This window comes from Ursus americanus, chromosome 17, assembly GCF_024610735.1.
Source record: "Ursus americanus isolate L20-20 chromosome 17, mUrsAme1.1.p, whole genome shotgun sequence".
Classification (NCBI taxonomy): domain Eukaryota; kingdom Metazoa; phylum Chordata; class Mammalia; order Carnivora; family Ursidae; genus Ursus; species Ursus americanus.
In genome coordinates, this window is record NC_142143.1 from 24,280,736 (window position 1) to 24,298,540 (window position 17,805).

The window sequence follows — 17,805 nt, forward strand, 5'->3', positions numbered from 1 at the left end:
GTCCAAAGCCCAAGACCCGGAGCTGGCTGGGTTGGGGGGTTCCTTTTCTGGACCGTGAGACTCCGGGAGAAAGGGTGGAGAGATGGGGAGTGGAAGGGAGGGTTTGTTTTGCTGGGGGATGTGGGAAGTAGGAGCTAGCCTGTTTCGCGGTTTTTTAAGCCCCTTGGCATGCCCTGACCTGATCAAGAGGGAGTCAACTGCTCTCTGGAATGTTCCGGGAGAAGGTGGGAGACTGCTTCCCAGAAGAGGCCTGTGGGTGCTGGAGGGCACCAGGGTGGTCACGCAGGGAGATGCAGGGCAAACACCAGGAGGGACACGAGGGAAGCTGGGGGCCGAGATGACCCGTGCACGCGGGGGCTAAGGAGCGCGGAACGAGCTGGTAACAAGGCTTCGGGGGCGGCCTGTCGGGCCAGGAGACCCCTCCCCGGGCGCGGCGGCGGCGGCGGCGGCGGCGGCGACCAGGCAGCGCAGGCTGCACCGCCCCGGCTGTCAAGCGAGCGCGGGGGGCGGGCAGGAGGAAGGGGTGGAGGTGCAAGGGGAGGAGGGCTGGCACCGGAGCGCCGCGGAGTCGGTGCAATAAAAATGCATCCCATGGAACTGCCCATGGAGAAAGACGGGACCGAGCCGTGGCAGCGAGAGGAGGTGGTAAAAGCGGAGGAGGACGCCCAGGAGGCAGCGGCGGCGGCGGCGGCCGGGAAGTGAAAGGTCTCGCAAAGTTCAGCGGCTGCTGCGGGCGCTGAGCCCCGGGCTAGCGGCGGAGGAGCCCGCGGGACCGCTCCCCAGGGGCTGCGCGGCCAGGCCGGCTATGGTCCGGGGGCTCCCGTCGTCCCCGAGGTGCCCGGACCCCTCCAGGCCGGTGCGCGAGGGTCACCCCACCGCCCGGCGCGGCTCCGGCCCGCGGCTCCCAGCAGCCGGCGCCCACTGACCGAGCCTGGCGCCCCAGGAGGGGGAAGAAATAAAGAGCCCCAGTTCTTCCTGAGGACTGTTGGCGCTTCATCCCACAACCGAGAGGTCTCGGCTCCCTCCCGCACCCGCCCGGCCCGGGTCCTCCCGGCTCCTCCCGGCCATGGGGAGCTGCGCGCGGCTGCTGCTGCTCTGGGGCTGCTCCGCGGTGGCCGCAGGTGGGTGGTGACGCTGCTGGGCCCCCACCCCCTTTCCCTCGCCCTTTCTGTTCCCCACCTCGGGACTCGGGGGTGCAGGGGAGTGCGGGCTGGGAGCGCCAAGCTCAGCTCCCGAGGATGAAATGAGTGGCCATGTTCCGCCTCTTCTCCCCGGGTCTCTACAGTTTAAAATACTATTGATTTTTTTTGCAACTGCGATACACTTCCCTTGGATAATCCGATATCCTGGGTGCGCCCTGCCGGAGATACCACGACCTTGGTTTCTTTCTCTGTTTGGGCTTGTAAAAAACTGCCTTTCCACTTTGTGAGGGAACAAAGGACCGAGCTCGCCATCCCCCGGCACTTCATGGCCTGAGGAATGATGGGGAGGGATGGCCCAGCGACCCTGGCCGCGCGTGGGCCGCGGCTGCTCTCTCGTGGAGAGCGACCGCCCTAGTCCCCGACCTCATGCTGGGCACTAGGGAACCAGGTAGGGACACCTGGGCGGGGTGTGTGCCCCTTCATCGCGGCAGTGGCTGGAATGCAGTGAGACCCGGGGCTGGGGCGATAGGTGGTGATCACCCTGGGTTGCACGAGCTGGCTGGCCGCCCCTAGGGAATTGGTACCCTGGCTGAGGCTCCGTGGGAGGTCGGAGGCGGGTCTGCTCCCTGTCTCGGTAACTGGACTACCAGCAGAGGCTTCGTCAGAGGCTCTCTTCCTCCTACTCCTTTCCCAGCTTTCCTGGGCTGCTCTTGGCCACCCGTTCCTAGCGCGCCGTTTCTAAATTCGGGAGCCCCCTTTCTGTTCCTCTCCCTCCCCCTTGAGGGTCACCTGGTTTCCAGTTAGGGGTAAGAGCAGCTCAGTGTGTGAGGGGGAAAGAAAGTGAGGGACTCTTCAGCCATCCGATCTCGCAAACGTTTCTCGTTTGCTCTAGAAAGGGGAGTGTGGGCTGGAGGGACGGACTGGTGGACAGAAAGCGCTGGCGCACTGTACCTTCCCTTCGGCTTCTTCCACTCTGCCCCCAGAGACGCTGGCACACAGTAAAGCAAAGTTTTAGAATCTTCAACCCAAATCAGTCAGACTCAGGAGCATCCTTGCTACACTTGGATAGTCACTTCTTTAGGGATGTCCAAGTATTTTGTCCACCAATTATTTATCTGGCTCCAATCTCTTCTGTACTTACTACTTTGGAGGCATTTAAAATGATTCCTTACTTTCCCCCAAGGAGCCATTAGAGGTCTAAGATTTTACTTTAATTCTTCTTAGGGATGTACCCCTGCCTGCATTTATGCATGCTCCCCCAACCTCAAAGTGAACTTTATTAAACCTTTCCCTTTTCAAACCATGTTATGGCAAAAAACATGTAAGCAATCAAGAGGTTGTAAATAAATATCACAAGGCAAGTGTTTCAAGTCAAAAATACTTGTACGGGCAGTATATGATTTTCCCCGAAATGCTTTGCAGGTGAGTCATAGCACACTGTGTGTTTGGGTGATCCTGGCCACGAGCAACTGTTGCTCCAGCTAATCAGAACAGTGGCGAACAGAGTCCAGGCATAATGCACATTTGAATTTGACATTTAAAAATAATATGCCTTTTGGTTGCAGAGGCTATGTGGGGCTGATGATTGTCAGTCGGTGTGTGAAATGTCTCTGTTTTAGTCTAAGCTGTCATTTGGCTTCTCCAATAGCATGGTGATAACAGTCCAGAGGTGCTCTCTCTTAAGAAGCAGAAACATTCAATTAGCCAGAATTTGGGGTTTGACTTCCTTTTCCTTCTTTCCTTCTCTGTTTTAACTTTTAAAATAGATGGTTTTGCTTAAGGTATTCATAATTAAAATGACAAATCCAAATTAAAGGATTAAAATATGTAGTCAGGATGTTAATAAGTGGATAATGTTTATCATTTTAAGTAATTTTGAAACATTAAAGTCTGTTGGACCTTTGTTTGGGTGGAAGCACATGTTTCTTTAAGAAGGTGTTTTAGTTCACAGATAATGTTTAAAGGTGCTGTTAGTGGCTGCCAGACTGTAAACATTCTCCTGTTAACCAAACAGGCAACTACTATATAATCTGTCATAGGTAGGAGCACTCAAGAGGCAGAGAGCATGTCAAATAAGCTTTTCTGCCATTTGGCAGTTTAGAGAGTTTTTTTCTTAGTTATATTTACTCAATATTAAAAATAGATATTATGCATCTGAGCTCCAGTGGTCTCTAGTTTTGCCTCCCAAAGTGAGATCTCACTGTATATTGATTAAATATTTCATATTGCTTTTCCTAGGGAATTTGTCCCTTCACATTTTTGGATTAAAAATATAATAGAATTCAACATTTCCTCCTTAATGCATTCTAATAAGCATGTTAGATAATGCTAAGGACTCATAGTATATTTGAAAGACTAAATTGGGTGATCTTAAAAACATTATTGTTTTTGGGGATTATTTAAGTCATGACATCAAAACAAATATGTATTTTTCAAATATAGGGAACGTTTAGAAAGGAAAGGACTTTAAAGGTTTAGGCCCATTATCTTTCCCCCAATGTTTCCATTTTCCTTCCTCTCACCCTTTATCTGAAGTGATTTTTTTCCCCTTTATGTGAATTGTATATCTGAACACGAAATGTACGCACACACATGCACGCTCACACACTGGTATAGACAAATGCACTATAAATGTAGAACAGTATTCATGCTCAAATTTGATAGAATTTCCTCTTTAGTGAAAGCCTTAAGCTCTTTGGGGATAACTTGACTGTTGAAGACAGAAGAGCTTTCCAGATGGGTTTGTCTTGAATAACATATGCTTTCCCTTTCCTAGGACTGAGTGGAGTAGCTGGAGTGAGTTCCCGCTGTGAAAAAGCCTGCAACCCTCGGATGGGAAACTTGGCTTTAGGGAGAAAACTGTGGGCAGACACCACCTGTGGTCAGAACGCCACTGAACTGTACTGCTCCTATAGTGAGAACGCTGATCTGACTTGTCGGCAGCCCAAATGTGACAAATGCAATGCCGCGCAGCCTCACCTGGCTCACCTGCCAGCTGCCATGGCAGACTCATCCTTCAGGTTTCCTCGCACGTGGTGGCAGTCTGCTGAGGATGTACACAGAGAAAAGATCCAGTTAGACCTGGAAGCTGAATTCTACTTCACTCATCTAATTATGGTGTTCAAGTCCCCGAGGCCAGCAGCCATGGTGCTGGACCGGTCCCAGGATTTTGGGAAGACATGGAAGCCTTACAAGTACTTTGCAACGAACTGCTCAGCTACATTTGGCCTGGAAGATGATGTCGTCAAGAAGGGAGCTATTTGCACTTCGAGATACTCCAATCCTTTTCCATGCACTGGAGGAGAGGTAAGAGCACACGGTTAACTCTACACTGGAAGTAAGGTAGAAAAATGTTACCTGCCCACATTTTTTTAAAGCATGAAGGTGTACTTGTAGCAACATGAATGAAATTAGAATTTTTCATGAGCTTTATTTGTCATAAATTATTTCTCACCCTTAGATATGGACGTGTAGTCATTTTCAAGCAGGTTGTCCACTGGCTGGGTTTGAGTTGGAATTCTAAGGTTTTAATTTTAATAATTTTAAGGAAGGGTAGACGCATGGCATCATCGCTCTATTTTCGAGGTTTAAAAAGCAAATGATTTCTTCAGTTAGCGGGACTACTTACTGTAATTCCCAAGGAACAGGAGTTACTGAGACAGCCTGTTCCTGGAGTTCATGCATGCTGGTATCTTCCTGAAACTGGTAACATAAATAGGAAGTAAATAAAACTAAAGCCAAGGGAGAAAAAAAATCTGTTTGTCAGAAGGATACTTCTGTATAAGAGTGGAGTTTTATTGTTAAGATTACAAGAATGCATAGCAAACAAATGAGGGTAGTGTCTTTTAAGATACAAAAGTTCTTTTTGGACTCATATTTGCGGCTTAGGTACTTCTGTCTTCCCTGGGCCCAAAACCATCCCAACCTCATTTTGCAAAACAGCCTCCTTAGCTACTAGTCCAATTCCTGTATGGAATGTTTTCCCCTAGTTTCATATTTCCCCTTCCCTTTTTAACTTATATGGATATACCTGGAAAGTTCCCCCTCACCCCCACTATTATGAAGACATTTAGAGAAAACTATGTTAAGTGAAATCAGATTAAGAGAATAAAATACCATCATGTAGATCAAGAAATATGGATTCAGACAGGGGCCTGGCTGGCTCAGTCAGCAGAACTCACTCAAAGTCATGAGTTCAAGCCCCATGTTGGGCACTAAGCTTACTTAAAAAATAAATGAAATAAAATAAAATAAAATCATGTTTAAAAACTATTGATTCAGAAAAAAAAGAGAAGAGAGAATATAGTCTTTCTAATTCTGGTACATATCAAGAACACACAGACTAAATAAGTGGTTCTCAAGTAGGGATGGTTTTGCCACCCCTCTGGACCCTCCCAGGGGACATTTAGCAATGCGTGAAGACATTTTTGCTGGGGGAAGGGACACTCCTGGCATCTGGTAGGTGGACACCGGGGATGCAGCTAAACCTCCACAGTGCACAAGACAGCACCACTCCCACTCCCAACAAAGAATTCTTAGCCCCACATGTTAATAGTACTGAGACTGAGAAAGCCCAGACTATGTGTGAGGCTTATGTCCAATGCATGTAGTACAATAGCTACAAACACTAAGATGAGCTGTCTTCTAGTAGTCCTTTGTATTGTTATTCACCAGCTTCCCAGATGATTGTACTTAGTAAACATTTATTGAGCCCCTACTGTGTGTTAGGCACTGTAGTCCGTGCCACTAATTCTGTCTTTGGTTTGGGGAGAGGAGTGCTTGCGAGCAGTCTAATGAAAAAGCTGGTTTGGGAACTTCTCCCCCCTCCTACCAAAGACACATATAGACTTTAGCCATATTATCCAGCTACTACTTCTGTGTGCTCTCTGCGGACCAGGCACAGTGCTGCTGGCGTGGGAACCAAGTGGGATGTGACACAAAGAGCACCCAGATGATTTTTCATTCTTCTTCTTGGTCTCTAAAGTTGGCTTCCTAGGTGCCTGGTGGCTCAGTCAGTGAAGCATCTGATTCTTGGTTTTGGCTCAGGTCATGATCTCAGGGTCATGTGACGGAGCCCTGTGTCAGGCACTGGGCTCAGTGCTGAGTCTGCTTGAGATTCTCTCTCTCTCCCCCTCTGCCCCTCCTGCTCATGCTCTCTCGCTCTCTCTCAAATAAATAAATCTTTTAAAAAATTAAAAAAAAATAAAGTTGGCTTCATATTGTAAACCCGTGTGCACCCTGTCATGATGGACATTTTTAAAGATACCAGGACAGGAAAGAGACGGAGAAGTTAGACTCATTGTTTTGTATGTGGAGAACACTTGGTGTTGCAAACAAATGAATGGCTTGAACTCTCAAATTGCTTTGGAATTGATCCACATGCTCATATCGGTTCCCTACATCGCAGTGCTATTGGGCCATGTGTATCTATGAAGTAGCAAAAATACAGTCTTTCAGTAACCAGATGGCGGGCATGCTTGCTTAGCAAATATCACATTGAATGTGTTACAATGGCCCAGCAATCACTTAGAGATAACTAAAGTAACATTTATTTAACTTAGAGTGGAAGCAAAATCTTATCTTCTTTCAAGCCAAACTACTTATTGTCATCAATGCTTATTACATCAAATTTCAAGCAAAGAGAGACTAAAATTTATGTTAGATATTTTGCCTTTTATATCCAGTTTTAGTCACTTCTATATCCAATTAAAAAATTTTTTCATTGTAACTGTTATTTTTGTAGACTTATAATTCAATGGTAAGAAAAAAAATCAAGAGACATCTGGTTCCCTCTAGAGTATTTTTGCAAGAATATAGCAAACCGTCATAGAATTTCTTCCCTTCAGAGCACAGGTTTGGAAATGAATCTTTCCCGCCTGAGTTGGAGAGTAGAAGAGTCTTCCTCAACGATAAGAACCAGAGGACACCTCTCTGGAGGTGATTACTACCTATATCTTCTGTGTTACTTTGGAATATAAGTTAGTGCTGAGCTACAAATTAATTTTGTAGTACAACTCTCTATCCCCAATCTCCATCTTTGGAAATTGATCAGAAAAATAAGCCAATTACCCTAGGGTCTAATAAGTGGTCTCAAATTTCATTTCTTGCTTATTTATAAGTATTATAGACCTGTATCTCCCTCCATTCAATGTGAGACTTCTTAGGACTTCTCTAGGTATTATCATACTACTTAGGCTAACATAAATATACCCCAGACTTAATTTGTTTCCATTATTCATTCCAAAATACTTCTTTGGGATTTTAGGGCCTTAGAGAGACTTGCAGCTTCATGTCTAAGAAATCAGATACGTTCATCTTTGGAGTTGAAGGCACCAGTCATCTGAAAGAGGACTTTTAAAAATATGGGCCCCAAAGGGATGCCTGGGTGGCTCAGTCGGTTAAGTGTCTGCCTTTGGCTCAAGTCATGATCCCAGGGTCCTGGGATCGAGGCCCTCCTCAGTCTCCCTGCTCATGGGGAGTCTGCTTCTCCCTCTCTTCCCCACTGATGCACATGCCCTCTCTCAAATAAATAAATAAATAAATAAATAAGATCTTTAAAAAAATATGGGCCCCCAAAGCCACTCAGAAGAATACTTTTTAAATCAAGTTAAATCTGCTACACAAGTTCTTAAACTGGTCAGCAGTTACAAGGAATGGTTCTCCTACAATGTGTCTCCTTTGCAGGAGAGGAAACTAAGGCTCGGAGGTGAAGCAATTTACCCAAGAATATTGCATTAGTTAATTATACGGCAGAGGCAGGACCAAATCATGTCTTCTGACTGTAAGTCTAGTGTTTGTTCCACAAAACTATGTTTTCTCTTCATTATTGACCCCCAAGAACTGCTCGCAGAGAGATGTCTGCGTATCTCTCTTCTTACTCTCTCACAACCATTTGTTATTCATTCGGATGTGGCATGAAGGTGAAAAAGGTAGTGCCAAACAGCTTTCTCCTAAGCAGGAATGTTCTCTGAGGCTGACTGGGTTTAACAAAATTAACATCTATAAATACATAAATGTTCTCATTATGCGTCCTGTGTCCCCAAGTGGGAAATACAGGATGTGACATTCCCAAACTTATTTGCCCAAAGGACCCTATTTTTGCAGAACTCCAATTACTAGCTTTCAGAACCACAGAGATCCACAGAGTGCAAGTTGGGAAATGCTGGGATGGAGGTACTAAGGCTCCCAAAATCCTGGTAAAAGGACAGATGGGGGAGATGTTGTTCAAGGGGTACAAAGTTTCAGTTATGCAAAATGAATACATTCTGGAGGTCTAGTGTACAGCAATGTGATTCTAGTTAACAATACTTTGTTGTGCGTTTGTAATTTGCTAAGAGGGCATATCAAGTATTCTCACCATACATAGGCAAAAAAGTGGTAACTCTGAGGTGATGGGTATATTGATTAGTTTGACATGGTGATTATTTCACAATGCATGTGTACATCAAATCATCAGATCATCCTCCTTAAGTATATATACTTCTCAATTTCCACATATACCTCAATAATTTTTAAAAAGGCACAGAGAGGCCTGGTGCTTGACGTGGTTTGACACAAGGCTCTATGCCTATTGGGGGCTTAATCTCCTACTTAGTTGGAGCAGTAGGTAATAATAACTTGGAAGCTAAAGATGAGAGGTTAATTCAGCTTTTTTGGGAATTCAGAGAAGCACCTTTGGATCCCCTCTAGGTACAGAGGGAAATGAGGAGATTCAGAGAGTCATTTTAGGCTCTGCACTGTGAGGCCTCATGCCACAGGAGTTTCAGTTGTCACTGTTCAGGAGACAGCAATGTTCCAGTGACCCCACAGTACCTCTAGGGTGATGGAGTCACCATCTCCTTAGAAGCGAGCACTGCTGCCCCTTGCTTTATTAACTCACTGCTAGAAGAGCTCTATTCAAAACTGGATAGCAACCAACCAAACCACACAGATTTTTTTTTTCCTCCAGGGCATTATGAATATAAAACATTCAAAGGGAGGCAGTGGCACAGAGAAGCCAAGAACAGAAGAAGTCTGGTCTCAAATGAAGCACTAGGGAATGGTTGTGTCGGCCTTATTTGCCTCTGTATCCCCAGCATGTAAGCACATTGCTGGGATCACAGTTGGCATGCAGCAAATCTGTAACTGAATAAATGAGCATGGACAGATGAGAGAGATGACAAGTAGGAGAATATCCTTCCATGACACAGAGGTGGAATGAATATAAGCCTTGGGTAGAGGGCATAAGATTCAGAAACCCTGGTTAACATGGAGAAGTTGAACTGGTAAAAATATGAGACAAGTTGTGGTGGGGAAAGGCAATTAATGAAGGACCTTAAATTATGTTTATTCATTCATTTGTTCATCAAATAATTTGGGGGATGTTAGGTGTCTGATGCCATTCCAGGTGCTGGGGATATGGTGGTGAACCAAAAAGATATACGTTCCTGTCCCCGTGAAGCTTAGGTACTGAGGAAGGGGGATGGAGGGAGGACAGAGATCAAATACTTAAGTAAAATATACAGTATGTCAGAGTATGGTTAAGTACCAAGGAAAAAATAAAAAAAGGTAGAGGATGGGGAGTGCTGGCAGGGAGGGCTTGCTGTTTCTGAAATAGATTGAAGGATTCGTGTTTGATGGAATAGTCAAGAACTCTGAGTTCCTGGCAAGTTTTCCTGAGTGAGCAAAATCTATATGTAAGGGTCCCATGTCTTTTAATCTGTAGTTATGGAAAAATGAAGTTGTGTATTATAATGACAAACATTGTTAAAAATCCTTCTTGCTAGGGTTTCTTAGAATGAGAGCATTTGAAAAGGAACCTAAATGTCATCGATGGAAAAACACATGACTGATGAGTAATCTGAAGCCTAAGGGAGCTAAATGACTTGTCTATAATTACTCAGCTGAAATCCGTGTTTCCTGACTTTTAGCCCAGTGCTATTTCCACTATACTTGTTTGAAATTACTTTGTCCCAAGTCAGGTGGTGTGAAAGACACAAAAACAATATATATTTCTTTCTTTCGCTGTCCTTACAATTCACTGGGTAAGAGCTTAAACATGATCACTGGGGGGCTGATTCATTAAATAATATGAGGTAGGGCATGATTAATTCCCAGATACGTTGTGCAAATAATATGGCTTTCAAAATCTGAGTATTCATTTGTCTCTTTGAAGGATGTCTCTTTGGCCATAGAAAAGATTACATTTCAATACCTCGTGGTAAAGTCACTGGCACAAGTGTGCAGAAAATAATAAATTACTTAATCAGGTTTTTGCAGGTATTTATATTCACAACATGCTAAGCAATATTTAGACTTTTAGCTGAAAAGAAAAAGTAATACATGAGTTGGAATGCTTTCTAAACACTACTCTTTGGTTAGCTCCTTGTGTTCTTCAATCACTGAAATCTCCTTGTGCCTGTTTTTGCAGTAGCACCAGCCATGAGTCATGGGAGCAGCTAATATCCATGTGCCAGGCATTCTGGAGAGTGCACCATACCCCTTAATCTCACAAGAACCCTGGTAGTTGGGTCCAGTATTAACCCCATTCTTACAGAAAAAGAAATTGAGACTTAGTGAGTCAGAGTAACTTGGTCAGGCTCAAATAAGCAATGAGCCAACCCGTGCCAGAGCTGGGATTATTGGCTTGCCTTAAAATTATTTATATGATTAGGTTTTATTATAACTAAAAAAATTTTTTAAAAAGTAAATTAGCTAGTAACTGCTTTACTAACTAACTTTACTAACAAAGTTATTGATCTAGTGTATTAATGTTTTGCTTTGAAGCATATTCTTAGCTATAATTTTATTGAACTTCCTTGACAATAAAATGTTGTATATATTTGTTAAGAGTGTTTCGATTATCCACACCCTGGGAATACTCCCTTCCTGTAGGGGCGGGGCTAGAGATTTATAACAGTGTTTAAAAAAAAAATGCCTTCAGTTTAAAGAAAATCCACAGGGTAGTTGTTAATTAAAATTATTTAAAGAAGCTACATAAAAATTAGAACCAACCCAGAGATTAAATCAATAAACTTTTATTTATTGATTTCAAAGAGTAGACTCTTCCTCCAAAAATACCTCCTTTCTAGCTATTAAAAAAAAAAAAAGTCTGTTAGCATCTGCTTGCTTTGCATTTGTTCAATTAGATGGTTTAACTTTGCCAATATTTAGTTAAAATATTCTGGAAATTTTGAGAAATCAGATTATAAAATGCTGAGGTAGCAATGAATGATTCACATTGAAAAACTAAGGCCAGACAATGAAGAGAAGACGAGGAGCAGGCACCTGGAGGTCAGGTATATCTGGGCATACAAGAGGCGCTTCCCACCAAGGCATGGAGAACCCTAGAAACCAGAATGGTGGTGGTAGTGGGGGCTCTGGAAGATAAGGAAAATGCATCATGACAGAGAATACAGAAGTTATTGCTTTCGATTAGTAATCAGAAGTGTCTGAAAACTCAGTAAATATAACCTCTCCCTCCTCTGCACCCCCATGTGTTCTGTGTCATTCACACATAACCATATCATGTCCCCTATCTCTTCTACTCTTATAGTGTTCACTTCTTGACGAACTTCGTCCCATCTATCCTAGTATATGCCCTGTGGCCCCCAGCCCCCCAACCTCTGTACTAGGCACAGGTCTCTGTAAAGCATAACTGTCCAAAATTCATTTATTGAATTGAATCATATGAAAATAACTACATATAAAATAATAATACTGTTTATTACTTGTGTTGGATGTTCACATCAACTACTAAGTGCTGATCTTTTCAAAGTAGTCATGATTCATTCATTAGTTCTATAAATATTTATAAAGTGTCTCCTATATGCCAGCCACTATTTTAGGAGTTGGAGATACAAAGCAAAAAGTCAAAAATCCTGCCCTTGAGCTTACATTCTAAATGTAAGGTGCTAAACAAGGTAAAATATATAGAATGCTAGACAGTGATAAGTGTAAAGGAAGAAAATAAAGCAGGGGAAGGGGCTAGAAAGTGGGGAGGAGGTTTTTAAGGTTTAGAAGGAACTCCCAGGGAAAGCCTCACTGAGGCTTTTGAATAAGGACTTGAAGGAAAGCAGAAGTGAGCAGTGGACATATAGGGAAAGAGCAAGGGCCCCAAGGAAGTGTGCCTGACGCCGCCAGGACAGTGAGGAGGCCAGCGATGAAGCAGAGGGGTGGAGGTACAGCATAGTACATGAGGTCAGAGGTCAGAGACATATTTAGAGTGTGGGGCCTCAGAGTAGGTGTCGGGATGGCCCAAATTTACACCTAGATCAGTGAAAGCCTGTTAATTATTTTTAGCATCCCTTTCATTCTCCAAGTAGTCCCAATTTGGACTATAAAGTATTATAAGTTGTTATGATAAGATCATAGGTTTTTACTCTGGATGAGATTGGAAGCCATTGGAGGTTTTAAGCAGAGGGAAGAAATGATCAATTTCTTTTTCATAAGATCACTTTTGTGTTAAGAAAAGACCAAAGAGGGAAGCTGGGAGACTGGCTAGAATGCTACTGTGATAATTCCAGCTAGATCTGGCAGTGCATGGACCAAGGGGGGCAATGGAAATGTGAGAGGTATTTAAGTTCTAGATCAATTCTGTGGATAGAGCCATCAGCATCTGCTGACAGGTGGGATGTAGTGTGTGAGAGAAAGAGAGAAGTAAGGATGCTTTTAGTCTGATCACCTGAAAAATAAAACGGCCATTTACTGAGGTGGAGAAGACTCTAGGATGCAGATTCGGAGAGGAATGCCAGGAGCTCATTTCTGGACATGTTAAGTATGAGTTACCTATGAGACATCCAAGTGGAGATACTGAGTAGGCAGCTGGATCTGTGAGTTTAGAGTTCAGAGGAGAGGTGTGGACTGCAGATATAAATTTGGGAGTCATCAGTGTAGAGGTGATACTGAAAACCATGAAACTGGATGAGATTATCAGGGAGTGGATGTGGATGGAAAAGAGGAAAGTCCAAGAACTGAGTCCAGGGAGGATCAAACTCAGTCCAGTCATGCTGCCATTACTAAAAAAACACTCTTGCAAATCCCAAGGCTTATATGAAAACCAGTCTTGCCAGTCTGGGGGTCCAATGTTTGTTTAATTAAGAAACAGCATGCATCAAATAACATTGACTTTCCACAGTCAGATGGCCAGTGCAAATTCTAAAACGACAAGTGTGGGACGCCTGGATGGCTCAGTCGGTTAAGCGGCTGCCCTAAACTCAGGTCATGATCCCAGGGTCCTGGGATTGAGCCCTGCGTTGGGCTCGCTGCTTGGCAGGGAGCCTGCTTCTCCCTCTCCCTCTGCCTGCTGCTCCCCCTGCTTGTGCGCTCATGCTCTCTCTGACAAATAAATAAAATCTTTAAAATGACAAATGTCACATAAACAGTGCATTTAAGTTGTAGGTATCAATAGTTTAAAATTTGTTAATAAGACAACAATAAAAATATTAGGAGAAATGTGTCTTTGCTAGACAACTTTAGGAAGAACTTCATACTGTTTCAGAGTCAATGAATTTATAATTCAAATAACAAAAAGGCAAATTAATAAATTAGATAATAATTTAAAAAAATAATAAGATGACAAGTGTGAGGGAAGGCACAGGAGCTGCAACTCTAGATTATCAAAAGACTAGAATGCATAGGGAGAAGGGAAAGTGCTGACTGGATACTGAATGAGGATGGAAAAGGGAGAGGGAAGAGTAATGAAGGGAAAAGTTGATTTTAGTGACCTTCAGATTTTAAGGGCTTTGTGTTCCATTTCATCTTGACCTATCCTACTCTTCACCCTCTTCTGACTCAAAATTGCAGCTGGAGGAGAAATTTTGGGGAATGATTATAAAAAATTATTTTTTGAATGCCCCTGGACCTTCACAATATTGGAAATTAAAATGTAGCATTGTACACATTTTTTCCTGCTTTGTGTGTTGTGAAATTTGATTTGCAGAATGTGATGGAGGGGGGTGCCTGGGTGGCTCAGTCGTTAAGTGTCTGCCTTCGGCTCAGGGTGTGATCCCGGCGTTCTGGGATCGAGCCCCACATCAGGCTCCTCCGCTGGGAGCCTGCTTCTTCCTCTTCCACTCCCCCTGCTTGTGTTCCCTCTCTCGTTGGCTGTCTTTCTCTCTGTTGAATGAATAAATAAAATCTTGAAAAAAAAAAAAAGAATGTGATGGAGGGCAACTACCTAAGGCACAAGAGCTATACAGTAAATCCCATTTAAGTACATGTGTTTACACTGTCACAATTTTTAAAATGTGTTATTAATATTTTAATTAATGATCACTGTATTAATGCTTAATTATTTTGCCAAGGAGGAAAAGAGAAAGCCAACATTTGGAGATTATGGCAGAATGTGCCAGTTTCTATGCCAGGCTTTTTGGATACATCTTTCTATATCTCTAAGGAACAAGCTCTTTTCCTGGATGGTTTGCCTTGTTAAGGAACAAACAAAAACAAAACACTGACCCTCTTTCTACATCATATTTCTCTTCTCTTCTTAACCTTCCTGCAAATGATAGAGAAACAGAAGCCCTTTCAGGCATCAGCTGTGTTTGCTGATGTTACTTTACACTTTATAATTACAGTTCCTAAAACAATAAAATAATTGTGAAAAATATTCACATGCTTTCTACGTGACATCATGTTCATTTGTGCTAACACTGTATCTTTTGGCTGCCACTGAAAAGGGCTTCTACATTTAAAATTAGATTGGAGAAAATGTAGTCACTCTCTTACACTGTTTAATCTCCGTTAAGGATGATTGTTTCCTTTTATTCCAGCCAATCTGACTCTTTGAAGGTCTTTGAGGTTTTCCATCAAACCCTCTTGTAATCAATGCTATATTTCTCTCATATGATTTCTGGCCCTATCTCCATATGAAAGCAAAGGTCAGTGGAGGACATTTCAAACCAATGATCTATTAGAAGAATCAGGCACCTCACTCCCCAAGAACGCTCATCTTTGTTGTTTCCCACCAAAGGGGTGCAACTCACCCCTTTGTAACAGTAGCTTCCTCCATGATGATTATCAAAGTTCAGGAGAATGTAAGCCCACTGGAGTTCCTTTGTGTGGAGTGTAGTGAGGAGGTATAGTTTGCAAAAACAAAAAACCAAAAAATCGCAAGGTGACTGTCAACTTCCTCTCTCCAACTCCTTTTCTCCCCACGTGCGCTATTAATTCCTGTATGTTATTTATGGCCATTTTTCTTTCAAATTTTCATTTCTTTCCCCAAAGCATCTAATTCTGTCACATCAGACCACTTGTTTTATCTCTTCTCTGGCTCAAAGTACGAACCTGTCTGTGAAAATGAACATGACACCGAGCCTGCCCCCATTATTTTCCTCTCTGGAATCTTCTATCGCTTTTCTCAACTCCATTGCCCCCTTGTGTTCCCATCACATTCTATTTCTACTGTCCACCTTCTTGCTCCTTCAGCTAGACAGCTGAACTCTGCTGGGAAAAATTAAAAACACAATTTTGCTGAGAGACGCCACTACGAATTTATGTTTTCCAGTCTAATCTGGCCTTCAAACTTCCCTGGAAATCCTTTGTTCTTCAGCCCTCTTTCATTCCTGTAGTGAGACTTTCAGAACGTCTCTCCTCTCCCTGAGACCCCTCCTCACCACCACCCCACTTCCTCTTGCTTTCAGCTAAAGAGCTTGCGTCCTACCTCACTGAGAAAATAAAAACTTGTGTGGATGGCATCACAGGCTAACCCAGAATGCTGGGTGCTCTTCTCTTCTGTTCCCTTCCCCCAGTCCTACTTCATTTACTTAGCTGAGTTGTCAGTCAAATATTTTTTGGATGGGTGGATTGATGGATAGATTATTCATCCTTAAGGGCTGCTTAAACTTCACCTCTTCCTAAGATTCTGGGTTAGGTGCACCCATAGCACATGCTCACCTCTGTCGTAGCACTTATCACATTGTTCTGTGAGCCCCTTAAAGTAGTTCAGACCGCCCTTTGAGACATACTGTCTTAGCATCTAAAATGTTGCCTGACATATTAAATAGATATTTTTAAATAAATGAACCCCGAGCCATTATTGTTGTTAATATTATCGATAATAACTACTTATTGTTTTTTGTGGCTTGCAGTGTTTGTATGCAGATTCTCTGGTATGCAGATACACTAAACAGTCTGGGAGATGACTTGCTCCATGTGCCCTAAGTTACCATTTAGGATGACAGATCCTAAGGCAGTTGATCAGTACAGTTTCTCAGCAAGGACAATGTCATAGGTTCCGTGTCTTTGCAAACCCAAAACACAGGCTCTGTTCCTAATCTGTGAAGGCCTGGCATAAATGGAAAGGTACGAATCTATCACCACCTCTCAAAAGACAGTGAAGGGTGCATGGAAGGTTAACTGGGGGATTTTGTTTAATTTTTCATCAGTATCATTGGAAATGATTGCCCAGAGGGCCTCCTGATTATGCATCTGCAGTGCTTCCAGCTGGGCTTCTTCTCACAATGCTATGTTGGGGACAGGGGTGGTTGTTTCATGATTCAAGGAAACAGTCACATCACGGCACTGCCTCTGGACAAACTTATGTAGCTACTTGGTTCACTTAGAAAAACTGAAAAGCTTGTTACTCCCTCTCCCTAAGAATTGCTTTCAAGTAACCTGCATTTCTAGAGTTGGGAGGAGAAACTAGCTTTGAAGACAGAAGTTTAAGTATTATTTCCTTTGACAAAACAGACAAAAATACTTTTAAAAATAAAATTTGGAAGCTACGTCTCTTTCCAGTTGCCTGAAATTCATTGTAGTATATTCCTGCCTTAAGGAGTTTACAGTCCAATTAAGACTTCTTCTTCTTTTTTTTTAAGATTTTATTTATTTGGGATGCCTGGGTGGCTCAGTTGGTTGGGTGTCTGCCTTTGGCTCAGATCATGATCCCGGGGTCCTGGGATTGGGTCTCACATAGCATAGGCTTCTTGCTCAGCAGGGAGCCTGCTTCTCCCCCTGCAGACACCCCCCCACCCCCCGTCCCACTCATACTCTCTCACTATTTCTCTTTCAAATAAATAAATCATCTTTTTTTTTTAAAAGATCTTATTTATTTATTTGAGAAGGAGCAGAAGAGAGAGAGAGCATGAGCAGCGGGGAGGGGTAGAGGGAGAAACAGGCTCCCTGAGGAGCAGGGAGCCCAATGCAGGACTCAATCCCAGGACGCTAGGATCATGACCTGAGCGGAAGGCTGATACTTAACCCATTGACCCATCCAGGTGCCCCCAACTGAGACTTCTGAATTGCTTTCTTTTAAAGGATGAATAATAATAGAAAGATGGAGACGGGAATTCCATGGAAAAGTGCACATGTATAAGGAAAGTCAACCCTCAGAATCATTAGAGTCTATGGTATGGTGGGGAGTGAGGAAGGGTGAGGGATGGGGGAAAGATGAGGCTGGCTCTGGAGGATCAGGTCAGACTATACATGATCTAGAGTATATTTTGGACTTGACCCTGTAGGTAAGTGGAAACCAATCAATAGCTCTTCTGGGTAGGGATAGCCTAATCAGAACTGTTTATGAAAGAAAAGTCAGGGAGCAGTGTGAAAAATTCTTGGGCAAAATTTATGATTAAACTTAATAGTGATAAATGTAAATTTCTGTTTTCAAAAAATCAACTGTACTACCACCAGAGAGGTGTAACTTATCAACCGTTCATGTGAAAAAGACCTCAGGGTTTCAGTT

The 17,805-nt window shown here is 43.2% G+C and overlaps 1 protein-coding gene across 3 annotated transcripts in view; it reads left to right on the top strand.

Moving 5' to 3' along the window:
- Positions 1–205: 205 nt before the first annotated feature.
- Positions 206–17,805, top strand: part of NTN4 (netrin 4) — a 111,394-nt gene continuing 93,794 nt past the window's right edge. For 2 of the 3 annotated variants that reach the window (XM_087868846.1, XM_087868847.1), the window contains exons 1-2: positions 206–224; positions 3,919–4,448. In XM_087868846.1, the coding sequence (XP_087724972.1) occupies positions 3,975–4,448 (474 nt within the window). In that variant the 5' untranslated portion in view covers positions 206–224; positions 3,919–3,974. Of the gene's footprint in view, positions 225–571; positions 1,122–3,918; positions 4,449–17,805 lie in introns of those variants that run through there. The other variant, XM_045779461.2, reaches the window with a different exon arrangement.